Raw genomic sequence first — 23,724 nt, forward strand, 5'->3', positions numbered from 1 at the left:
CTCTGAGCCAAAACCTGAAATGAGAGGTTTCTGAGAAGAGAGAAAAGATTAAAAACAGAAATGCATTTTACCAGCTATTTTCTTACTGCCAGTATAATGGGGGAGTGTTTTCTATTGGAAATATTTCTTCCTTTCCAGTGCTCCCCTCTTTCTCATATTCGTTTCTGTTTGTTATGCCTATAGTATGTAATTCCTGTCAGGGCAACTTATTGATTTTGAGGGATGTAAACAGGATATTTTATATCTCCCTTTAGCCATTTCGTTTCTATTTACTCATTAGTGACAACCTGTTAGTGAACATTTTTTAAAATAAAACAAGTCATCAAATTGATCATTTGTATTTCCCTGTGTGTTTTAGCATTTGGTAACTTTTTTTCTACCAAATGTTATACTTGTTAGAAAATATTTAATGATTGTGATCTGTAAGTGAAAAATTATCATGTTGAAGTTTTTATTGTTTTAAAATTAAAGGAATGTAATGACTTCTATTCACCAATTGAAAGGAAGGACAAGAGATGGAAGTACGCAAGGACAACCTAGCTTGTTAATTTTTTGTTGCTCCCTTATCCTCCCTGTGAGGAAACACTTTGTTTTCACTTGTTGCTTCATCTGATGGCATTGTCTTCGATGGGATCAAAAACTCAACCGTGTGGGAAATTATGGGTATTCAACCACTCGGATCAATAATCTCTCAGAAACTCAGTGCTACAAGTCTCTGCATTCTCTGCTTTTTCCATTTTGACAGCTTCTCGGGTGTCAATACTGAAATATATTTTGTCACCATTAGTCACCATGCTTTCTCATCTGGTGCAAGTTGACTTTTGTGCTATATGTGACTAAGAACATACTGTTGCCTGCACCTCCTTATAAAGTTGATCACTGGAAGTTTGGTTGTATCTATTTCTCTTTTACAAACAGTTTTTTATTCAATAATCTTGACATTAATTCATCCTGTATTTTATCACAATGACTACATCTCCCCCTGCAGGTCAATATGTTTGTTTGGGCACTACATGGTACTATAACCATCTGGAAAAAACCTCTTAAGATGCAGAACGTGCAAAAAATACTTGCATTCACATTCGTGGAAAAAAAAACTTTTTAAAAGTTCATCCTGAGTACCTGACAGTGGAAGTTGTATTTAATTTAAACACTTTTCTGTATGGCAATGAACAATCAATCCTAACATGGCAATTTCTTCATATTTCTAGGATTCGGTATATTTTAAACATCACTCGCGAAATTGATAACTTCTTCCCAGGAATATTTGAGTACTATAATATCAGGGTATATGATGAGGAAGCTACAGATCTGCTTGCATATTGGAATGATACGTATAAGTTCATCTCTAAGGCAAAGTACGTAATTAAATGGAAATGTGTTCGGGTGGTTCTTACCAATATAGTATATGTTTTAAATGTTAAAATCCATACAGTATATATGCATTGTGGAAGTTGAACGCCTGTCTTTATGCCCTACTGCTCCTAAACTCCAGTTTACCGCATGGTCAGGATCATGCACAACTTTTCTAGTTCTGATTTTCTCTACCTTCTGCTCCCCATGTAATTGGATTAATTTATCTTGTATCGTATCATATATAAATATTGTATAATATATCATTTTATTTTTATTGCACAATATCAAAAAAACACATTAGGTGGTCAGCCTGATTTCAGGTCATTTTGCTTCAAACCAGCCTGAAAAGATCTTTGAAATGTTAAGTAGTTACCAACTTTTTTTTTTTTTTGAAACTAGCCCCATTAAAAATTAATTTTGTATTCACATGAAAGTTAGCTTTCTAATTAAAATATTAATTGTGCTGAATCGTAAAATTGTACAGCACAGAAGGAAATCATCTGGCGCACCACATTGCAATTGGAATCAGTTAGAATTCTGATTATGGTTGCCATAACTTAAGATGACTAAAGTTTGGAAATAAAATAGGTCGGAAATTCAAGCACTGACTTCTAAGTGTAGATATTTATTGCTGCAATTCCAAAATGTACTGGGACTTAATAATGTGTTACTGTTTTTGTTTAACTTTGGATTCCTGATATAAAATTACAACCCTTATAAAAAGACACTTACCACAGTAGTGCAGCCTCACTTATAAAGTACATTCTTAGGAGTTGTGGACTCGATCTGTTGCTACTGAATGGTATCCTGAAGGCATCATACCAATAGTTGAGTTATGTGCTGAATTTAACCCTAGAATCTCAGCCGATCAAGTGATTTCACAGTAGTCCTGGAGTGTAATGTGCAGCATTTTATGTCATTTAAAGTTTTGATGGTTGTTACTGATCTTTGATTCTGAATAATTTGATCACTTCAAAGTGACAGAATAATAAATATGAGCCAATATTTGTCCTGATGACTTGATGAATACTGTCAGGCAAACCCCCCACCTGCCAAAACTGAGGCACACATTATTTCACCACATGGATATTAAAAGTTAAAATTGCAAGCCCCTGACTGGAAAGACATTTGCATAGTAACCAACAGTGTTGGAACAATGGGGACCCAGTCGTTGCTTCTCCAGTACACAGAAGAAGTGGTCAGACCAGTTTTGGTCACCTGACTGGAGGGTTTGAATTTGAACTTCCAACAGAGGATTTAAACTCAAAGCTTTTGGTTTGAGAACACCTCTCTCCTGTCTGCTCTCATCTCGCTTACACCAGCTTCGGAAACCATTGAAGGCACAAGAACCTCAAAGAGAGAAAAGTCTCCTACGTTGAACAAGGTTTAAAAAGAATACTGGGCTGTAACGAAACGCAAGAGCTGCCTACAGTCAAAGACTCTGCAGTGAGCTGGAACCACTGAAACAGTAACCAGAAACCTCCTTCAGAGACTGCCTCAAACCGTTTACCTTATATTTTCCTCTCCTCGTTTCTGTCCCTATCTGCATGTGTGTATCGCATGTGTACGCTAGCGTGGGCACGTCGTACATCCGCATTAGAGTTTAAGTTTAAGGTTTAATAAATTTCACTTTTCTCCTTTAAACTGAAGAAAGTCTGTTTATGCTCATTTCTTTGGCTTGTAATTGGAAAGCTGGGAACAAGGATTCACAAATGGGGAGCTCAAAACTGTGTGTTTAAAAATAAAACCCTGTTACAATAAGACCAGGTGAAGACTGCAAAAGACCCCTTTCTCACCTGGTGGTAACAATGCAGTTATAGGACAAAAAACTTTCCATTATTGTATTCAGAAAAGTAATCTGATCTTGACTAAAATGTTAAAGTACTATGAGACTTTTTCTGCCTGTTGATCTATGCTTTTGTGTGTTTGCATTCACAAAGGTGCCAACAAAATAGTTTCAGTAAGCATAATCATAAAGCTGGATGCTGAGCGGTTTTGAAGAGTAAATAAAGATTGCCCGCAAGTGCTAGGGCTGAAAGAAGTGGTGTGGATTGATGTAGAATTGAAAACATCTTCAATCCTCACAATATGTGTTAAATTACAAAGTTGTTGTAGAAAGTGTAGAATCTAACAGAACCTCGATATACTGTATCTTGCTACAATCTGTAATTTGCCTGGTTCCCAAATGATGGGTTTCTAATGAAAAACATTGTAATTCAGGAAAATTATTTTATCATTTGTTGCTCTGCCATGAAGGCAAATACTGGAAGTAGTATCTAATCTGTACAGATGATCAAATACAGCCTTCTAATAATGAATATCTAATTGATTTCACACAGATTATGTACTTTTTATATATCACTTTATATACTTTTTATAGTATTAGCAGAAATTAGCTCAAGCTCTTTTCTAACCTAATATCATGCATTATCTTATTTTGTTCCTCAAGATCCTTCCTGGTTTGAGACATTAGAATGTATGCTATTAGGCACAAAACTTTGAGCTCTCGTGTCTTAAAATTTAGTTTAGTTTAGAGATACAGCACTGAAACAGGCCCTTCGGCCCACCGAGTCTGTGCCGACCATCAACCACCCATTTATACTAATCCTACACTAATCCCAGATTCCTACTGCATCCCCACCTGTCCCTCTATTTCCCTACCACCTACCTATACTAGGGGCAATTTTATAATGGCCAATTAACCTATCAACCTGCAAGTCTTTGGCATGTGGGAGGAAACCAGAGCACCCGGAGGAAACCCACGCAGACACAGGGAGAACTTGCAAACTCCACACAGGCAGTACCCAGAATCGAACCCGGGTCCCTGGAGCTGTGAGGCTGCGGTGCTAACCACTGCGCCACTGTGCCGCCCATTTAAAAGCTTATTTGGAAATGGAACTAAACATTAAGAAATCTTTACTGTTTCCAATGTTAGCAGCAAGTCATTTCAAAATATTTTTAAAGTCTAGATGAGTAACTTTTATTCTGAAATCCAATTTTTAGAGATAAAAATTTTAAAGGTGAAAACAAATCAGTTTCATGTAACTGATTCACATTTCTAATGCACTGTAATTATGTTATGTATGATCAGGTTTACCTGTTGCACTAATTACAACTGTTGGGAACAAATTGTAACTGAATGCCAATGCACCTGTATCAGACCTGCTTATAGTTATCTGGAAGTGCATTTAAAATAAAAATATTACCTATATTCTAAATCTCCAAGATATTTCAAAATAAGCTTAGTTATGAATGACTGTACTCCATCATACTATGGAAAATAAAATACCAAATTAAAAACATGCCTGTATTTAAACCAGCTATAATTTTGCAAAGCTGAAGCTATGGAACATGTTTGGGTTTGCTGAAAAGTTAAGTTTTGAGCATTCACTATAAATATCATATTCCTAAGCATCAATCACTCAAACTATCATTGTAGCTTTAGAAAATTTTGATTCTAAACATATATTTCTTCTTCCATCAGAAAAAATGGTTCCAAATGTCTTGTTCACTGTAAGATGGGCATCAGCAGGTCTGCATCCACTGTAATTGCATATGCAATGAAAGAATACGGCTGGAATTTGGACAAAGCTTACAGTTATGTGAAGGAGAAACGGACAGTTACAAAACCTAATGTGAGCTTCATGAGACAATTGGAAGAGTACCAGGGTATCTTGCTAGCTAGGTAGGTGCCTCATCTTTGATATTTCCTTTTTCAGTTAGCTTTAATTTACAGTATCAGATGTGTGCTATGTCTTGTTTTTCTTTACTTTCTTGATTCACATTTTCTTTCCTCTATTTACTTCCTGGCACACACACACACTGGATTGGGTCTGATAGAACGGCAGGCAGGGCAGCCGTGTATATCTCCACGACTTCCACTGATGATGCTCTAGAGCCAGGTGCTGCCGTGCAACCCAAGGTAGAGCCACTGCCAATTTTCCCTCTCTCCTAGTCAGCTGGGCACCTTGTGTCTGCATGGTCCTCAACCAGACAAACCAGGTGTGAGATTACCAACTCACTGAGTGGAAATGTCAAACCGAATTATGATTTGAATCGGGGTCTCCCATTCTGAGTGTTGGTTTCATTTGGGTGACCTATCCCAAAATAGAAACACAAGATTACAATGATTAAATTCTTTCAGACCGTACCACAAATAGGGGCAAGTTCCATGAACTCCAGCCTCCGTTCTCATTGTGCCCTGCAGTACTCAATGTGTTCTTGTATTTTTGCTTTTTTTGTGGAAAATATTGTGCTGTAAAAAGATAATTCAGTTATGTGATTTGTGGTCTAGTACCCAAGATCTTTATGATTAAAACACACAAGCTTTCTGTTACTGGCTGACTATGGCATAATTAACCATTTATATTGTAAATGGAAAGATTTCTCTGTCTAGTGGAACATGCAGCTGGAGTAAGGTCTTCGAGGAGGAACAGTTCTAATCAATGAAGTGGAGAAAGTTTGAATTTGGTTTATTAGAATTAGTTTACTCCCTGGATACATTTTCATCATTCTCCCTCTACCCAATTTACCAAAACAATAGTCTTGCAGCAATTGGCACAAAAACATTATCTGGCACATTCATTCGGCTTGTCTGAAATTTTTCAGGATTTTTTTTCCTGGAAAACACACATACTTGACTACTGATGCTAATTCTGGAATATTTGAACCAAACACTTTGCCACTATCCACTTCATATCTACTAAATCACTGTCAGCATTGCTACCGCAGATCCACTAATATTTTAATCTATAGTGCCTTAAAATCGTCGTTATGTGTAAAGTTCCTTGTTTTAATTAATCCGCTTAAACAATAAATATCCATTTGGAGATTTTGTTTACTGTAGGAATTTGGGTTTGACACCTATGTCTTTTAATAGGTATCATGCCGACCTTGTTACCCAGTGTTGCTGTGTTGTTACCCAGTTTAAAGGTTCCTTTCATACTATGTCCACCTGAACTGAGAATAGCATGCTGAAGTACACAACTTATACTAGATTCTGTTCTTACAAGTTTGGGTTGTGCCTGGAGAGAGTAGCTTGAGATAGAAATGCTACCATCAGTATTCATCCTGTCATTTCTTTGATAATGATGGGAGTAATGTGATAGGTTGGATTTATTGTGGCACAAACATATTGGGTTAAGTGTGATTTTTTTTTTTTTTGTTCTCCTCCCCACACCCTGCAAACCTCTTTGCTATTATGTGTTTTGTATCAATGTACTAAGTAAGCCCAGTGATAAAACTGCTGTGCCATTTTTGAACTGTCTCCCTGCCCCTAAAGCCAAGCAAAGTGCTTTTGCAGTGGGTCATAAATTTTATATTTGGTGAGATTTGTTAGTGAAGACATTGTATGCTTTGCAGATTTATTTGGATCCAAGAATAGTGATCCACACACATTGAACTGGCTTCACTGTATCTCTCCTGATGAACTTGTGTGAGACAGTGACCTGTACTATGGACTGTGGGATTCTAGTCCCAGGGCAGATTCTGATGAAGAGTTCATACAGGTTTTCATCCTAATGTATCTTTTAGGTAAATACAGCACTGTGCAAATAAATTCAGATTGCTTCTAAGCCAATAATCTTTTGAAACTCGTGCTATGTTAATAAATCAAATAATTATTAAACGATCCGTAAATATCTTGATTAACTTCTTACTGTCAACACTAATATTTTACTTAGACCAGTGCTAGAATAAGATTTTGGGGGAGGAAAAATTATGAAGTTTAATTAAATGGTAAATGTTTTCCTTCATTAACCCCATGAAAGCTCTCAAGAATAACATGTAGGAGGAACTGTTTTGCAGTTCTATGTTTTCCTCTGATTCAACTTGAGTTCACAGTTTATATTTTTGTGCCAATAGAACAGGAAATGCCTGCAATTTAAAAAAACAAGTAAAATGAAGCTAGTTCCCTGCTTGGAAGTTTAAGCAGTCCTTTTTATTAACTTGTGAAAGCTGTATTTTATAACTACCAAAAATTATATACATACAAAAAAAAATAATCATTCCATTTTATATAATCAAACTTCACATGAAGCTCTAGCCAGTTCAAGAAATGTCAGAACATTCCTATCAATTAACAAAGGGAGAATTAGTCTTTCATCTTGGGTGTATTTTCACATCATCTTAATGTTGGCACCAGCTGGATCTCATCATCACAAGGCGAGCCTCTATAAACAGTGTCCAAATCACACGCAGCTTCCACAGTGTGGACTGCGACACTGACCACTCCCTGGTGTGCAGCAAAATTAGACTCAAACCAAAGCAGCTACATCGCTCCAAGCAGAAGGGCCGCCCGCACATCAACACTAACAGAATTTCTTTTCCACAGCTATTACATAAGTTTCTAAATTCACTTGAAAAAGCCCTTCAAAACACTCCTGCACGGGATGCGGAGACCAAGTGGGCTCACATCAGAGATGCCATCTATGACTCAGCAATGACCACCTATGGCAAACATGAGAAGCAGAATGCAGACTGGTTTCAATCTCACTTTCAAGAGCTGGAACCTGTCAAAGCCACTAAGCGCATTGCACTGTTGAACTACAAGAAAGCCCCCAGCGAGTTAACATCCGTAGCACTTAAAGTAGCCAGAAGTGCTGCACAAAGAACAGCCAGGTGCTGTGCAAATGACTACTGACAACACCTATGCAGTCGTATTCAGCTGGCCTCCGACACTGGAAACATCAGAGGAATGTATGATGGCATGAAGAGAGCTTTTGGGCCAACCATCAAGAAGATCACCCCCCTCAAGTCTAAATCAGGGGACACGATCTCTGACCAATGCAAGCAAATGGACTGCTGGGTGGAGCACTACCTAGAACTGTACTCCAGGGAAAATGTCACTGAGACCGCCCTCAATGCAGCCCAGTCTCTGCCAGTCATGGATGAGCTGGACGAACAGCTAACAAAATCGGAACTCAGTGATGCCATTGATTCTCTAGCCAGTGGAAAAGCCCCTGGGAAGGACGGCATTACCCCTGAAATAATCAAGTGTGCCAAGCCTGCTATACTGTCAGCACTCCATGAACTGCTTTGCCTGTGCTGGGACGAGGGAGCAGTACCACAGGACATGCACAATGCCAATATCATCACCCTCTATAAGAACAAGGGTGACCGCAGTGACTGCAACAACTACCATGGAATCTCCCTGCTCAACATAGTGGGGAAAGTCTTCGCTTGAATCATTTTAAACAGGCTCCAGAAGCTGGCTGAGTGTGTCTACCCTGAGGCACAGTGTGGCTTTCGAGCAGAGAGATCCACCATTGACATGCTGTTCTCCCTTCGCCAGCTGAAAGAGAAATGCCGCGAACAACAGATGCCCCTCTACGTTGCTTTCATAGTTCTCACCAAAGCCTTTGACCTCGTCAGCAGACGTGGTCTCTTCAGACTACTAGCAAAGATCTGATGTCCACCAAAGCTACTAAGTATCATCAGCTCATTCCATGACAATGTGAAAGGCACAATTCAGCTTCATCAGACCCCTCTCCTATCCAGAGTGGCGTGAAACAGGGCTGTGTTCTCGCACCTACACTGTTTGGGATCTTCTCCCTGCTGCTTTCACATGCGTTCAAGTCTTCAGAAGAAGGAATTTTCCTCCACACAAGATCAGACGGTAGGTTGTTCAACCTTGCCCATCTAAGAGTGAAGGCCAAAGTACGGAAGGCCCTCATCAGGGAACTCCTCTTTGCTGACGATACTGCATTAACATCCCACACGGAAGAGTGTCTGCATGGAATCATCGACAGGATTGCGGCTGCCTGCAACGAATTTGGCCGAACCGTCCGCCTCAAGAAAACGAACATCGTGGGACCGGACGTCAGAAATGCTCCATCCATCAAAATCGACGACCACGCACTGGAAGTGGTTCATGAGCTCACCTGCCTAGGCTCAACTATCACCAGTAACCTGTCTCTCGATGTAGAAATCAACAAGCACATGGGAAAGGCGTCTGGTGCTATGTCCAGACTGGCCAAGAGAGTGTGGGAAAATGGCGCACTGACACGGAACACAAAAGTCCAAGTGTATTCAGCCTGTGTCCTCAATACCTTGCTCTATGGCAGCGAGGCCTGGACAACGTATGTCAGCCAAGAGCGACGTCTCAATTCATTCCAACTTCGCTGCCTCTGGAGAATACTTGGCATCAGGTGGCAGGACCGTATCCAACGCAGATGTCCTTGAGGCAGCCAACATCCCCAGCATATACACCCTACTGAGCCAGCGATGTTTGAGGTGGCTTGGCCATGTAAGCCGCATGGAAGATGGCAGGATCCCCAAGGACACATTGTGCAGCGTGCTCGTCACTGGTATCAGACCCACCGGCCGTCCATGTCTCCGCTTTAAAGACGTCTGCAAACGTGACATGAAGTCCTGTGACCTTGATCACAAGTCGTGGGAGTCAGTTGTCAGTGATCGCCAGAGCTGGCGGACAGCCATAAAGGCGGGGCTAAAGAGTGGCGAGTCGAAGAGACTTAGCTGTTGGCAGGAAAAAAGGCAAGCGCAAGGAGAGAGCCTACTGTGTAACAGCCCCGACAACCAATTTTATCTGCAGTGCCTGTGGAACAGTCTGTCACTGTAGAATTGGCCTTTATAGCCACTCCAGGTGCTGCTTCACAAACCACTGACCACCTCCAGGCGTTTACCCATTGTCTCCTGGGACAAGGAGTCCAAAGAAGAAGAAGTGTTAAAGTTAGAATTTAATATCGCAACCAAAGGGTAAAGCTGACAGAAAGGATAGCTGTTTATTTTGCTTGCATTGGAAAAGCTAATAACTAAATATCATTGCAAGCCATCAAATTTGAGGTTTGAAACCCTGATTTTTAGCTTTAGCTTTATCTTTATCTTAACAGTTGCTCACAGCATGCCCAGACTAAGTCATTCCTTAGTGTCTTATGATTAAAGGACTGGCTTCTGCCTATAGTACAAGGAATGAACATCTGGCCTTAAAAGCTGCATTATCTAATTGTCAGTAACATATAAGCTGTAAATCTTTCTTGGCCTCAATATGGTTTCATATCTTAATTGTGGTAAATTATTGTTGCAATAGATTGAGTGTTACTGTGAGTGAGCATTATTTATAGCTCTCTCATTAATAGAGAAACCATAAAAATTACCCTATTTGCATGCTTCTCCATAGTATTTTGCAGAATACCTCCTGTGTTAACAGCTAAAAATTGTTGTTTTTCCAAAGCAGTAAATTACATTCTCGTTATCCTTGTATTTTATAATACCAATTATCCCTGTGGACTACAGCAGCATTCTGACACCTTGTTCTTAAATAATATAAGGTCATAGATATTCATTCTAAAAAAAAAGTAGCAATATAAGTACAGGGTGAAGTTTTATCAGTAAATAGTCTGAAATGCAAAAAAGATGTCTCAAAATAAAGAAGAAGCTGCCAAAACAATTCAGGGTGTTTGTTTATTCAAATTAGATTATAGGCTGTAATTCTCCAAGGAGGTAATACGTAGAACCTTTAACATGTTAATGAGAACATACATGGAGTGTTATGTTCAGCTTTGGTCACTATTCGTATATTTTCTTCTATCCACTGTTAGTGATGATGCATGATTGGGAAATTTGCAGATGACACAAAAATTAGCTGTGTAGTTGATAGTAAAGAGGATAGCAGTCGACTCCAGAATGATATCAGTGGTTTGGTTGAGTGGGTGGAAAAGTGCCAAATGGAATTCAATCCGGAGAAATGTGAGGTAATACATTTGGGGAGGGCAAACAAAGCAAGGGAATGCACAATAAATGGGAGGATATTGACCGGGGGAGAGGAAGTGAGAGACCTTTGAGTGCTTGTCCACAGGTCCCTGAAGGTGGCAGGACAGGTAGATGAAGTAGTGAAGAAGGCATATGGAATGCTTTCCTTTATTGGCTGAGATACAGAACACAAAAGCAGGGATGTAATGCTGGAACTGTATAAAATGCTGGTTAGGTCACAGCTGGAGTATTGTGTGCAGTTCTGGTCGTCACATTACAGGAAGGGCAATTGCTCTGGAGAGAGTCGAGAGGCGATCTACAAGAATGTTGCTGGGGCTTGAAAATTGCAGCAATGAGGAAAGATTGGATAGGCTAAGTTTTCCTTAGAACAGAGGAGGCTGAGGTGTGACTTAATTAAGGTGTACAAAATGACGAAGGGCCTAGTTAGAGTAGGCAGGAAGGACCTGTTTCCCCTAGTGGAGAGGTCATTTACCATGGGGCACAGATTTAAGGTGATTGGTCGAAGGATTAGAGAGAACATGAGGACAAACCTTTTCTCCAGAGGGTGGTGGGTGTCTGGAATTCACTGCCCAGATCGGTAGTGGAGGCAGAAACCTTCAACTCATTTGAAAGGTACCTGGACCTCCACCTGAAGTGCTGTAACCCGCAAGGCTGCGGACGAGGTGCTGGAAGGTGGGATTCGATTGGACGGCTTGTTTTTTTTTTCAGCCAGTGCTGACATGATGGGCTGAATATCCTCTTTCTGTGCCATAATTTTTCAACAGTTCTATAGTGAAGAGTCAGATAGCACAAGTATAATGTGGAGAAGCACTCTCTCTATGTTCCCATCAATGGAGGAAAATGTACCCCTATATTTGGGAAGTTGGGCTTTGAGAAGGGTTTGAAGACAACAAAGAGCAATGCAGCTGAGTTTCTAATGAATAAAAGAAGCCAAAGGCAGGATAATCCTGGCTTTTTAATTTCATTGACTACAGAGCCTCTCCGGTCTCAAGTTTAAATCAAGATGCTCCCATTAATGTACATGTTTCCTGAGCTGCAATTGCCAACAATATTCTGATGTACCCACCAATAAAGTATCATCACGAATGTTATCCCTTTCTAAGCCACCAGCTCCTTAAAATTCAAACAGGATAAATCAAAGAATAAGAAGTAAGGGAAAATAGAATTGACTTATCTGGGATGTGTAGTTTAAAGTTGCTAAACTTTGGCCCAAAGGTTGTAGTTAGAGCCATTGTCTAAGGAAATTTAATCTATTCTCACTAAAGAAAAAAATGTAGGGAAAAGAACGAGTTAATTGTGATGGCGAAAAGAAAAGCTTGGGCGTTTAGGTATAAGATGAGGAAACCTCAAGTTTAAATTTAAACTGTGAATAACTGTTTCTCACTTAGTCTTTAAATAAATTTTCTATCACTTGGTTTGATATTGGTTTGAATGGAATATTAATTTTAAAAATTCAACATCATGCATATTTATTTGCTGTCTTTAATGTTGAGCATCCAAACACGCTTAACACAAAACCTGGAAGAGAAGGGATAATAGACACCAAGCAGGCAATAGGAGGGGAGATTACTGAAAATGCAGTTCAAGTGCTCAATTTTGATGCATTATGAAAGGTGGGGAGAGATGGAACAAGGTAAAGAGGTTTGGCAAAGGAATTCATGATGGCTGAAGGCTGTGCAGTGGCAAAGCAGAGAGAGGGAAGGGACACCAAACTGGACTCGAGAATTCAGTTTCTGTTTTGGGAGTAAGCTAGATGTAAATTTAGGAGGAAGAAGAAATTACTTTAATTACTCCAATATGTGGATCAGAATAATGATCTAGCTTGCTGAGCTACCTTTTCTCATTGCAATTTTGTATATTGCATTTTTGCTACTTCCATTTCTTCTTTGAACTCTGGTTTGGGTTTTCTATCTAAAAGAGTATGTTTTGATTTGTTGAGATGTTTTTATTTGTGTAGAACCATCACGAGCCATGTTTCATTACAGAAGAATTTTAACTATGCTGCACCATCACAGTGAAAGCTTGTGTTTAACATATTAAGTTACAAACCACTGAACTTTTTTTTCCCTGCTGAGTATTTGAATTCACTTGTCCCCATCAATTTAATATCACTTCATATCTCAAAATAGTCACTATTGTATAACAGGAAAGATGATACTAATACAAACAACCTGCATTTATACAAGCACTTCAATGAACAGGGCTGCGGCACTATCAAACAAGCATGTTAAATTAGGAAGTTACAATTTTAGTCATTTAGATTTTTGGACATGACTTGTTTGGAACTGTTGCAATGACAGTGTAATAACTGAGGAAGTTTCAAACAGGAAAAAAAATTGATATTTTCTAGCAATATATTTGGTTTTATTTTACAGGACAATTTTTTAGCAATATCCACAGAATTGTAAGATTTTAGTTTTCTGCTTAGCACTTAGGTTTTCTTTTTGCTAGTATTTCACTAGAATGTAATTATCATATCTACTGCTAAAAATTCATATTCTGCCGCATTGTGCAGCACTGGAGGTAATGAAGGACCAAATGTAACTCTGGTCACTCATAGTCTAGCCGACTGTTCTTTGCGATACACGTGAGTGTAAGACCTGCATCATCGGATTGATGTTTATCAGATACCTGTGCTTCGGTTCGTTCCTATTTGTTTACTACTTCAGTGTATGTAAGTGGGAGCATCACTAGGTTTGAGTACTTGGAAGTTTGTAATGTCATCTGATTATAATAACTTGTCAGGCTTCCCTCTGAGCACTTCAGCCTCTATTAATCCTCCCACGACAGATGGGGAGAGTGTGGGGGGAGTGGTGTTGGTTAGCATTAAATACTGGGAAAGCGTCCTCAACATTTGCGTATCAACCTGTTGCCTTTTTTATGGTGGCAGATATCGAGGTGTCATTGTCGTGACATGGAGAAGCTTAATTTACATATTTAATTGGACTCCTAGAGTGCCACTGGGAGACCAATTTTTAAAATTGACTATTGCAGCACAGGTTTCCCAGGCATGGGGAAACCTGGCAGTGAAAGGGAAGTGAGAGCTGCTGGCTGCACAAGGTAAGTGCCTTTTTCAGCACTCTTTGTGGGCTGCAGCAGCAGCAATTCTCTTTTCCTATCTTCCATAGTTTACATTAATACTGGTATAGCTGAGTCTTTATGCACGAAGGCAGTCTCATTTGTATGACTTCAGTAACTGATTGTTTTTATAAAGAATATATTCCATCAAAATAAAGTGTGCCCAAAAAACACATATATTTTGGGGTTAATATAATCTATTTACGTCTTTCCATCTACAGATGCGGGACTTATATGGATGATCTGGTTGCTTTATTTTCTTTGCATCAACAGGTATTCTGTAAAGAAGTCAACGCTTAGTAGTGCATTAGAAATGCTTTGGTGGATCATTTCAGCCTTTTAATGAGGCTTGTATAATAAATTAGTCTTTCTTCAACCTGCAGAATACTGTTCAAATACTACAGTTATTTATGGCTAATTAAAAGATTACTTCCCTTCCACCTCCAAAAATAGATTTCGAGAGTCCTAATCTTTTTACGAAAAAAACGAATAATTTGAGTGGCTTTTCTTTTCTCTCAAGTAAGTTGAATTTACTATCTTGTCCATCCCGCACTCCTTGTCAATTGCCAGGGACCATCCCCAAGGCTCCCCAACGAAATGGAAAATGAATGATGGGGAGCAATAAGGGAAAAATATTTATATTACGAACATACGAATTAGGAGCAGGAGTAGGCTACTTGGCCCCTCGAGCCTGCTCTGCCATTCAGTAAGATCATGGCTAATCTGATTGCAACCTCGACTGCACATTCCCACCTACTCCCAATAACCTTTCACCCTCTTGCTTATCAAGAATCTATCTACCTCTGCCTTAAAAATATTCGAAAGCTCTGCTTCCATTGCCTTTTGAGGAATAGTTCCAAAGGCTCATGACCCCCGAGAAGAAATATTGATTCTGTAAATTTGGCATCAAGTCAGCCTGTGTGGCTGCTGCAGATGATATAACCATTATACCCACGTTTAAAAAAAAATTCAGTTCCTTGGGTTATAGTTACACTTTGGATACTTGGAGCTATTTTTCTTTTACCCCATTGTCAACTCGGCTCAATGGCTTGAAGTCTCGCCCTACTTTGGATTGGCAGATTGTGGGTGCAAGAACGGTATAGGATTTGAGTGCATAATCTAGACTAACACTCCAGTATAGTTCTAGAGGAGTACTGCTTTGTTGGTGGTGGTATCCTTCAAATGATGGAAGTTAAACTCACCCACTGTATGTTCAGATAGTTGGTGAACCCGGGCATTCCTAGCTCAACCAATACCACTAAAAATAGATGAATAGGTCAATTGTTGCTATTTGAGGAATCTTGTGTCCAAAATGGATGTCCTGTTTGTATAAGTAACAAGAGTCTCAGCACTTCAAAGTAATTATTGTAGGTGAAATGTTTTAAGACATTTCTGAGAGGCTGTTTGTTAGGTACTGCTGGAAAGAAATGACTACTGTATTTTTGTCTGCATAAACAGTCTCTGCATCTAGAAATTAATGTCTGTGGAATGTTTGAGGTGTTTCAATGTGATTGGGCACTGTATAAATACATATTGTATAATGCCTAGAATATTTTACTGTGATAGAGGTACTTTTATTTAAACTATTCCTCTTTGTTTTCTTTTAATGCAGCAAACAGAGGCACAATAAACTATGGCGATCGCACTCTGATAGTGACCTTTCTGACCACCGTGAGCGTATTAATAAATCTACCGTTGACTTAAACAGAAGGGACAGTACTTCCACTACAGAAATGCCAACTGATCCACTTGCTGAACATCTATGTCATCCACAGTTCTCAGATGTTCTAGATACAGTTTTACCTGGAGTCCATGAGGAAAAAAAAGAGTTAAATTCTGAAATTGATGCAGACAATGAAATACCTTCAAAATGTAACCCCGATGACTTGCACAACAGCATCTCTTCGGCAACAATGCCAGTAACAGTGACCTCCGATAGTATCGCTAAGAGTTGTGCAGGTTGCAGCTCAGATACTGTTCCTCTCCAAGACTGCCACAACCCATCAGATGTCTTGTCACAGCAGGGACTTACTTCTTCACCTGACCATCCCATCGTGTTGACTGATTTAGAAGTAGGTGAATCAGAAAAAGATATTAGTTTAAAATCAAACAGCATTTCAATGCCATTACTTGAAATTGCACCCCTGCTTGAAGATCATAAAGCTTCACAGGATTTGGCTTCTCCAGTCTCAACATCAGATGTAGATGCTGGAATTTGCAGCTTAAGTACTGATCGAATTGACTTCTTCAGTGCAAGAGAAAAATTCATTGAGCTTTCACAGGAGAGTGGGGCTCGAGCCCAATCACACTCAAAAACTGAGGAGCTTGGTGGAGGGAAATACTGTGCCACAAAAGTGGCTGCACAGGAAACCTTTGAGAAAGAGCAGCAGATTGCAGATGATCAGGGACAGACTTTAGTGGATAACGTGGCTCATGCAAGAGATAAATGTGTGGATAATGATGCAAAATCAAATAAGGTAAAAAATACTATGCTAAACATTTTTGGAACTGCAAACTATTAAAAGTAACTGCAGATAAACTGAGCAAAATTCCCCATACACTTCTAAAGTAAATTATTTCAATTGGACATGCTAATTATTTCAAGAAAATGTAATAGATTAAATTTCTATGAACGAAGTTTGTCCTCAAGTATTGATCATTTTTGTTCAATTGTATTTGTCTTGCATTATAATATGTTCTGACATAGTTGTTCTGTTTCCAGTATAGTTAGTTATGAAATATGTTGAGCTGCAGCACTGTCGTTCTATTTCCGAGAAACGGAGTTTGAATCCATCCCAGAATTATGAGTTGCAAGTCCCTCTCTGCTATTTGTATGAAATGAATTTGGAGCATGTTGAATCCAGTTCCTATTGGGTGTAAGTCCAGAGGATAGAACTGCCCACATTTCACACTGGTGTAAATTCTTAAGAGTACAAGAATCTTTGACATGAAAAATACAACACTGGTGCAGTTAACAGTAATGTCATGTTGCAGACAGTGAACGAAAAACACTTTTTGCTAAAGGCTGTATTCCTCAGAGTACTTAATGCTGCTAGTGGATGGCGTTTGTGGAAAACTGCTCCATATGTTAGCACTGATATATCTTACCTTGCGCACACAAATATAACCTTTAAAAATAATTTGCTGGCATATTCATGTGTGGAACTGTCCTAGTTCCTATTAATGACAGCTCAGTCTTTTATGCTTTAGTATTGACTAATTTCCTACCGTTCAACTCCAAAGAGCGCTTGGGAAAGAAGAGTTTCCTTCCATCGGAGATGAGATTTATAATAATGGGTAGAGAAGTGAGAAAGGGAGTATGAAATTTCAAGAAATCGAGACACTAATTTTTGCTTGAATATTTTGCATTTGATCTGTATTCGTGTAATTAATGTCTGTTGTAGTGTATAGTTTTTTGGAAATTGATCCTTTTTTGTTTTATAATCAAAATTGTGTTTACTTCTCTGGGCGCTTGCTCACTTATGAGGAGACCATATAAACGTTACATGATTGTGTTCATTTTCTTTTCTCTCTTCCATAGGAAAATCTGGTACTGAACCCGTCCAGCAAGAAGTCTTCCTTAACGAGGTCACAGTCATTAAATGTTATTTCTGTGAAAGAATTAGTGACGGAAATAGAGTCCAGTCAGAGTTCAGGCTTGTGCCAAAGCAAAACAGAAAGCATCACCACTAACCAGACCCAAACACCAAAGAGGAATACAGTTCATGAACTACCTGCAGATTTCCACTTGCTTTCTGAAAATGGCAACACTGCAAAAAACCATTGTGCAAACGAATCTTTAGTTGCTGAAAACAATTGCAAAAAAGCCAGTGATTTATATAAATCTAAGGACAATGCATGTCAGCAAATGCATTTAACGGTCAAGAGCAATGAGGACTATCAGGAGACAGCCGTTAAAGAGTCTGCACAGAATGGAAGCGTAGGCCATGAACAGGTGCCAAAATGGTGTCCTGGCTCAGTAAAACGTGCAACCCAGGAGTTTGAAGAACGATTAAAGCAAGAGCAAGAACATCAATCATCTTTGGTAACATTACCAATCCGTAAAAATTCCAGAATTGATGGAGCTACAGCTAATGAATTTGTGGTGACAAATAAGAATGAGGCTGTCTCTCCTGAATTATCTTTATTCAAGGATAAAGGAAAAGAAAGGATTGCTGAAGACAAATGTTTGCTACTTGAGCTTAGTGTACCTCAGAATCAAGAGCCAGTCTCCGACTCTCAGTCGCGTGTGATGGAGCATCCATTAGAATCAAGACTGGAACTAGAACAAGCTGAACCTGGTTCTTTGAGCACTGTGGAACATAGGATAATCCACTGTTTTGAAACCTCTGAAGAACTGGATTCATACACTCAGCTTCCCAAAAAAATTGAAATCATTGAATTCACCCATGTATTTAAACCACCAACTTCTTTGACAGGAGAAGAAAAGATCATCATTGAAGGTGAATCTCCAGGGAAGGAAAATGAGGCCATAATACAGTCTGCAGATGATCTAGAAATGATAGAAGTGCACACCACTGACTTTCCATGCCAGTCACCATTACCAGTATTGGATGCTGCAGGTTTGGCCCCAACCCACCAGAAAGAAATTGAAGGAATGACCTTCAAATCTGGTGGTCATTCAGAAGAGGTAGCTGACCTGTTCTCTGAGTACGAAATTGATTTATTTGTTAGTGATGCAGCACCTTTGCCATTAAAAGGCTTGGAGTATCAAACACATGTACTGCACCTGGAAGGTGTCACAGAATCGAGTACAGATATTGATGCAGAGATCCTCGGTAAGGAAACCATCTATTCAGGGCTTCAGGAAGCTGACACCAGAATGACATCTTTGCAAAGAGCAGAGGATGATTCCATTACTTTGCTGAACTGTGAGGATTTAGAGTTAAGTTTCAGCAGATTTGATCAAAGTATCAGAGAAATGCAGGGGATGTTAAATTTTTCAAATCTTGATCATTTTAGCCATGGTTCCAACATTGACCGTATAAATCATCTAAGTAGTGCCTTGAGGGTTAGTAATCAGCGATCAAAGGAAATTGAAGCTAAGATTCGGCAGGCAGGCCTCACAACTCCATCACTGATGAAACGTTCGGCATCTATTGCTAAGCTGGGTTACCTGGAGCTCTCAAGGGATGATTTATTTAAAAGGGGCTTGGATAGTTCTTGCCAAGCATTTTCTGACACTCTCCAGAACACACCATGGACTGTGCAAAATTCAAGTGAGTTTAGAGCGGAGTGTGCTGTGGAAGATGAACCCAGCAAAAAGAAATGTGTTTCCATCTCTATTCTCCAACAAGATCCTCAGTCCACAATGTGTTTTGCAAAGCAACTTAAAACATCAGAAAGTATTGTTCAAAGTAACCCTGTGGAGAAGCCTTTAATACAGTATGCCAAAGCAGTTGAATCAACTCAAGAGGGTCCTCTGGCAAGTGCAGAAGAGAATCTTCCACAGATAAAGCCTTCGCCTCCTTCTGACACTGACGTACCCAGTCCCACCCCACAAACAGCTATAGCACCTCGACAGCACCATCATAGAAATCATCCATTAAAGCGATTAAAAATGGCTAATGAGAAAAAACACACAGCCAATCCTTTATATAATACCATGTGATCCTAAGCCCAAAAGCTAGGCTCCCCTATGAAAGGCAGTTTTTTTTTTTCAAAGGAACATGCACTTTACAATTTGTTTTCTATATATTGTTAAATGTGGGTTTTATTTTATTGATGAATGCGTATAGACCTTAGGCTTCTTGCTTGCTTGATTTCTTTCTGTAATTGGTATTGACTTAAAATTGTGTGAAACCGAGCTCTTTAACCACAAGATCTTATTGTAAAGAGCACACCAGCTAACACTGAGCAAGCCTGTAGTTAAATCAACCAGTCTGTTAAACATACCTCTAAATTGAAATCAGGGAAAAACTGCTCTTTGTGATGAGTTCTGTACTTTTGTGCAAATGTGCTATCACTTTTTGCTTTTAAATAATAGTCTTTCCTGCCATACATTATGTACATAATCTGATCCTCCTGCTGAGAGAAAATACTGACCATAATGATTTTTATTGTACCACCACCTTTACTGATACAGTTGAGTTCCTCTTTTTTTCTTCCCTCTCAAAAAAAAAACTCTTATGTAGTTGACTATTGAGCCCTTGAGGTATAACCATGCATTATAGTGAAACATGGTGTGCAGCAGAATCTGAGTGTGCACTATCCCCTAATCATCCACAAGCTTGCTTAAAGTAAAATTGAGATCAGCTCTCTTTGCAGGGCTATTCAGAGACTGTTAGCTGCAATGTATGTGACCTGCTGAACTTCTCTCATTTTTCCATCACTATGAAATGGCTTTACACATTGTTTTTCTGTTGGTTTGTGTGTTCCTTTTAGGGTGGTCTACATTCAGGGTTAATGTGAATTATTACTTGAACGCTGCAGTGGGCTTTTGATAAGACCTTCCATATCAGCTTAAAGAGGAATCCCCGTAATAACTGTTCTCTGCCTTTTCTTTATATTCTTTTGTGTATTTAACCCCTAAAGTGCCATGCGTTGGTCCCATTGGAAGGACTTAAATTTGTTGTGTCACCAACCTTAATGGGGAATCACTTTTCAATGTGATTTCTCCTTTAAAGAAAAAACTTGTAAATTTTTTTTAGTTTTATAAATCACTGATATGGATGTTTTGTATTTTGTTGAAGGGGTGAATCTAAACTTACTATCTTCATTCCTGTTATGTGTATAATATTCACACATTTTCCCCTGCCTGGGAGTACATTTGATGAGGACAAGAATTCTTATTTTAAACTGGAACTATTTTAATTGCAATATGCCATCTATTTTTACTTTATTTAGTTACAGCAGTAGGAATGTCACTGTTTTCCTTTGATCGATAGACATTCATACTATTAGGAATAATTTAATATTGCTCTATCTGATAGTACTGCGATACCTAGACTAGAAGTTGTACCGGAAACTTGTGGAAAATAAGTTGACAATATCAGTAGTCTTGTAATAATGTATTTCTCCCATAAAGTTTGCAAATATGACTTTTCCTGCATTCTCATCTAGTCTTGTTGATGTTTTGTACCACCTCCTAGAGATTGCACAATTATACTTGGTGTAATAAAAGCTGTAAGCACTGCTTATATTCTGTGCATTAAAAGTCTATCTGATTCTTAACAACAATCATACAACTTTACTGCAGAATGACTAGTTACATTTTATAGTCGCCATTATTAACATGCTCTTGGATTTAACTGGGATATCCTGGATATGAGTATCATTTGAATAAATTAATCAAAATGGTATATAACTGGCATAAGAAACAAAGCAGAATCATCATTTATAAAAGACTTAACCAATCACAATCACTTTGTGAAATAATTGTAGAAAAAGCCATAATGTCTAAAATGCAAGAGATTTGGAACATTTCATTAAAAAATATTTAAACCAAGATAAAAGAGCAAAACAAATGGAATTTTGAGTTCCAATTATAACTGGCATTATTTGCTCTCGTCCCCAAGAGAGCCACGTTTTGTGTTTTTAGAAATCTACATCTTATGATTAGATATGCAAAAAAAGTTTTCTCTCTGTTCATGTTCCCTTTTCCTGAGCACACCGCTGCCAGTTCCTCCCAGTTGGGAGAGTGGTTGAAGGCTTCAGCTGTCGTCACATATACTTATTTATGATCAGATGACTATTCAACTACAGTTTGATTATGCCAGTTCTCTTGGCACTCTGTCTTGCTGGCAGTCACATTTTATCTAGTGCCTCATCTGAGTACTGAACCCAGCTCCCTTCATTTGAGGCAACTCAAGTCATGGCAACCTGTAGCACATACACCCAGTTGGGATATATTTGCACACTCGCTTAGACTGCTGGGCTGTTGTTGATTCTGTTTGGTTTTAAGATCCCTGATCAAAATTCTGCCTGTCCTAACCTGAAATCATGTAATTAATCACCACTTTACAAAGTGTAGCATTCAGAAGTTTTACTGACATTTTTTTGAAAACTACAATCTCTACAAGCTCCTATTACTGCTGTATATCCATCTTTGTCTAATTATGGCTTCCATTGTAAATTAAAGGACGATATCGGACTGATAACCAAATGAATTTTACCTGGAACATGATGTGAAATTATCTGCTAGGAGGACCAGATAGCACATTGATGCTCAGAGTTTAAATACAGATGTCATGAGTCTGGAGCCTGCTGTTGGAATTTGTTTTTTCAGCCACTGCAGTACAACAACGTTTAAAGGGCATTTTTATATAAAGCAATTATATGTTTTTTTTAAACTGTGGTTATTGTTTACATTGTGTGAATATTTGAGCTGTACATTTTTTAAACTTATAGCTGTACCCCACATGCTGTGTGCATGCTGTCTATTGCCTTGGCATTCAGTTTTCACATTTGGTGCATACTAGTGAAACTGATTTTTAAACTATTGTTTTTTCAAACAAAAATTTAAATTATGTGACTGCATGTGCTATGTGGATACAACTTCATTTTTAAATCTTTGTTTTTGTAATACTGTCGTATAAGTACCACAATACCTAACTTCTAAAAAAAATCTAGTGGTATGTTGCAGAAGCCTTATGGCACCACCTTTCAAAGTCCAGTACAAACCATATGTCATAGTAAGGAATATTTTGGCACAAGTCATGACAATGCCTTCAAATGAATCTGAAAAAAAACATTTAGAATAGATCAACTAGAAAAACTTGACAATTTTATTTTGTTCCACAGGCTCTGTTGTGCAGACTGTAGTTTTCAGTTCACGACTTATCCCATGAAGCTTAATCAGTCCACTTGAAGTTTGCATTTCTATCACTGGTTCCACTTTTCAAGTTAGATTGTCACTGTATGCTATTTTTCATTATGGAATGTTTCATTGTACAATAGATTTTTATTGCAAGTGTGCTAAGTTGCTTAATGTGAAGTAATGCACTGTTGTATGAAGTACAATGTTCTTGTTACAAAATTAATAAATTTTTATTTTGGAGGATGAATTTATTTTTTGGTTATATGGAGTGTTAATGAAACTTAAAAAAGAAAATGCTGGTGGATCATAACTCGATCAATATCCGAAATAGAAAATTAACACTTTTGAGTGTGACTCTGGGTAAGGATAAATACTTGTTTTAAAGCTTAATGAAATTTTTATTGGCAAGGCTGAAACTATCCTGTTTGGCTTTCACCAGAGGCACTACATCTTGGCCCTGATTTCTTCCATCTCCCCCTCTGCACACTCAAGCTGCACAATCTTTGCATCCTGATTACAATGAGCTTCAAACCCCATAATCTGTACATCTCAAAAACTACCCATTTCCACCATAATATTGGTGCAACTATCCATACTCTGCCTACACTATGCATGTTTTTTGTCGCCTCCAAGCTGGAGCTCTACTACACACTTCTTAATGGCCTCCTGAGTTCCATCCTGCACAAATTCAATTTCTAGAAAAACTCCATTACTTATTCTGTAATAAGTTTGTAACTACTATCATTCCAACCTCCACCTGCTTGCATACTCAACACTTTGAC

General features: G+C 38.7%; 1 protein-coding gene across 3 annotated transcripts in view; it reads left to right on the forward strand.

The window, feature by feature from the left end:
• ssh2a (slingshot protein phosphatase 2a) overlaps positions 1-23,193 on the forward strand; it is a 175,127-nt gene extending 151,934 nt beyond the window's left edge. For 2 of the 3 annotated variants that reach the window (XM_068010447.1, XM_068010446.1), the window contains 4 exons: positions 1,212-1,358; positions 4,841-5,041; positions 15,776-16,640; positions 17,705-23,193. In XM_068010447.1, the coding sequence (XP_067866548.1) occupies positions 1,212-1,358; positions 4,841-5,041; positions 15,776-16,640; positions 17,705-19,795 (3,304 nt within the window). In that variant the 3' untranslated portion in view covers positions 19,796-23,193. The remainder of the gene's footprint in view (positions 1-1,211; positions 1,359-4,840; positions 5,042-15,775; positions 16,641-17,704) is intronic. The other variant, XM_068010449.1, reaches the window with a different exon arrangement.
• The last annotated feature ends 531 nt before the right edge of the window (positions 23,194-23,724 follow it).

The sequence above is a fragment of the Heterodontus francisci genome, chromosome 30 (assembly GCF_036365525.1).
Source record: "Heterodontus francisci isolate sHetFra1 chromosome 30, sHetFra1.hap1, whole genome shotgun sequence".
In the NCBI taxonomy this organism is placed as follows: domain Eukaryota; kingdom Metazoa; phylum Chordata; class Chondrichthyes; order Heterodontiformes; family Heterodontidae; genus Heterodontus; species Heterodontus francisci.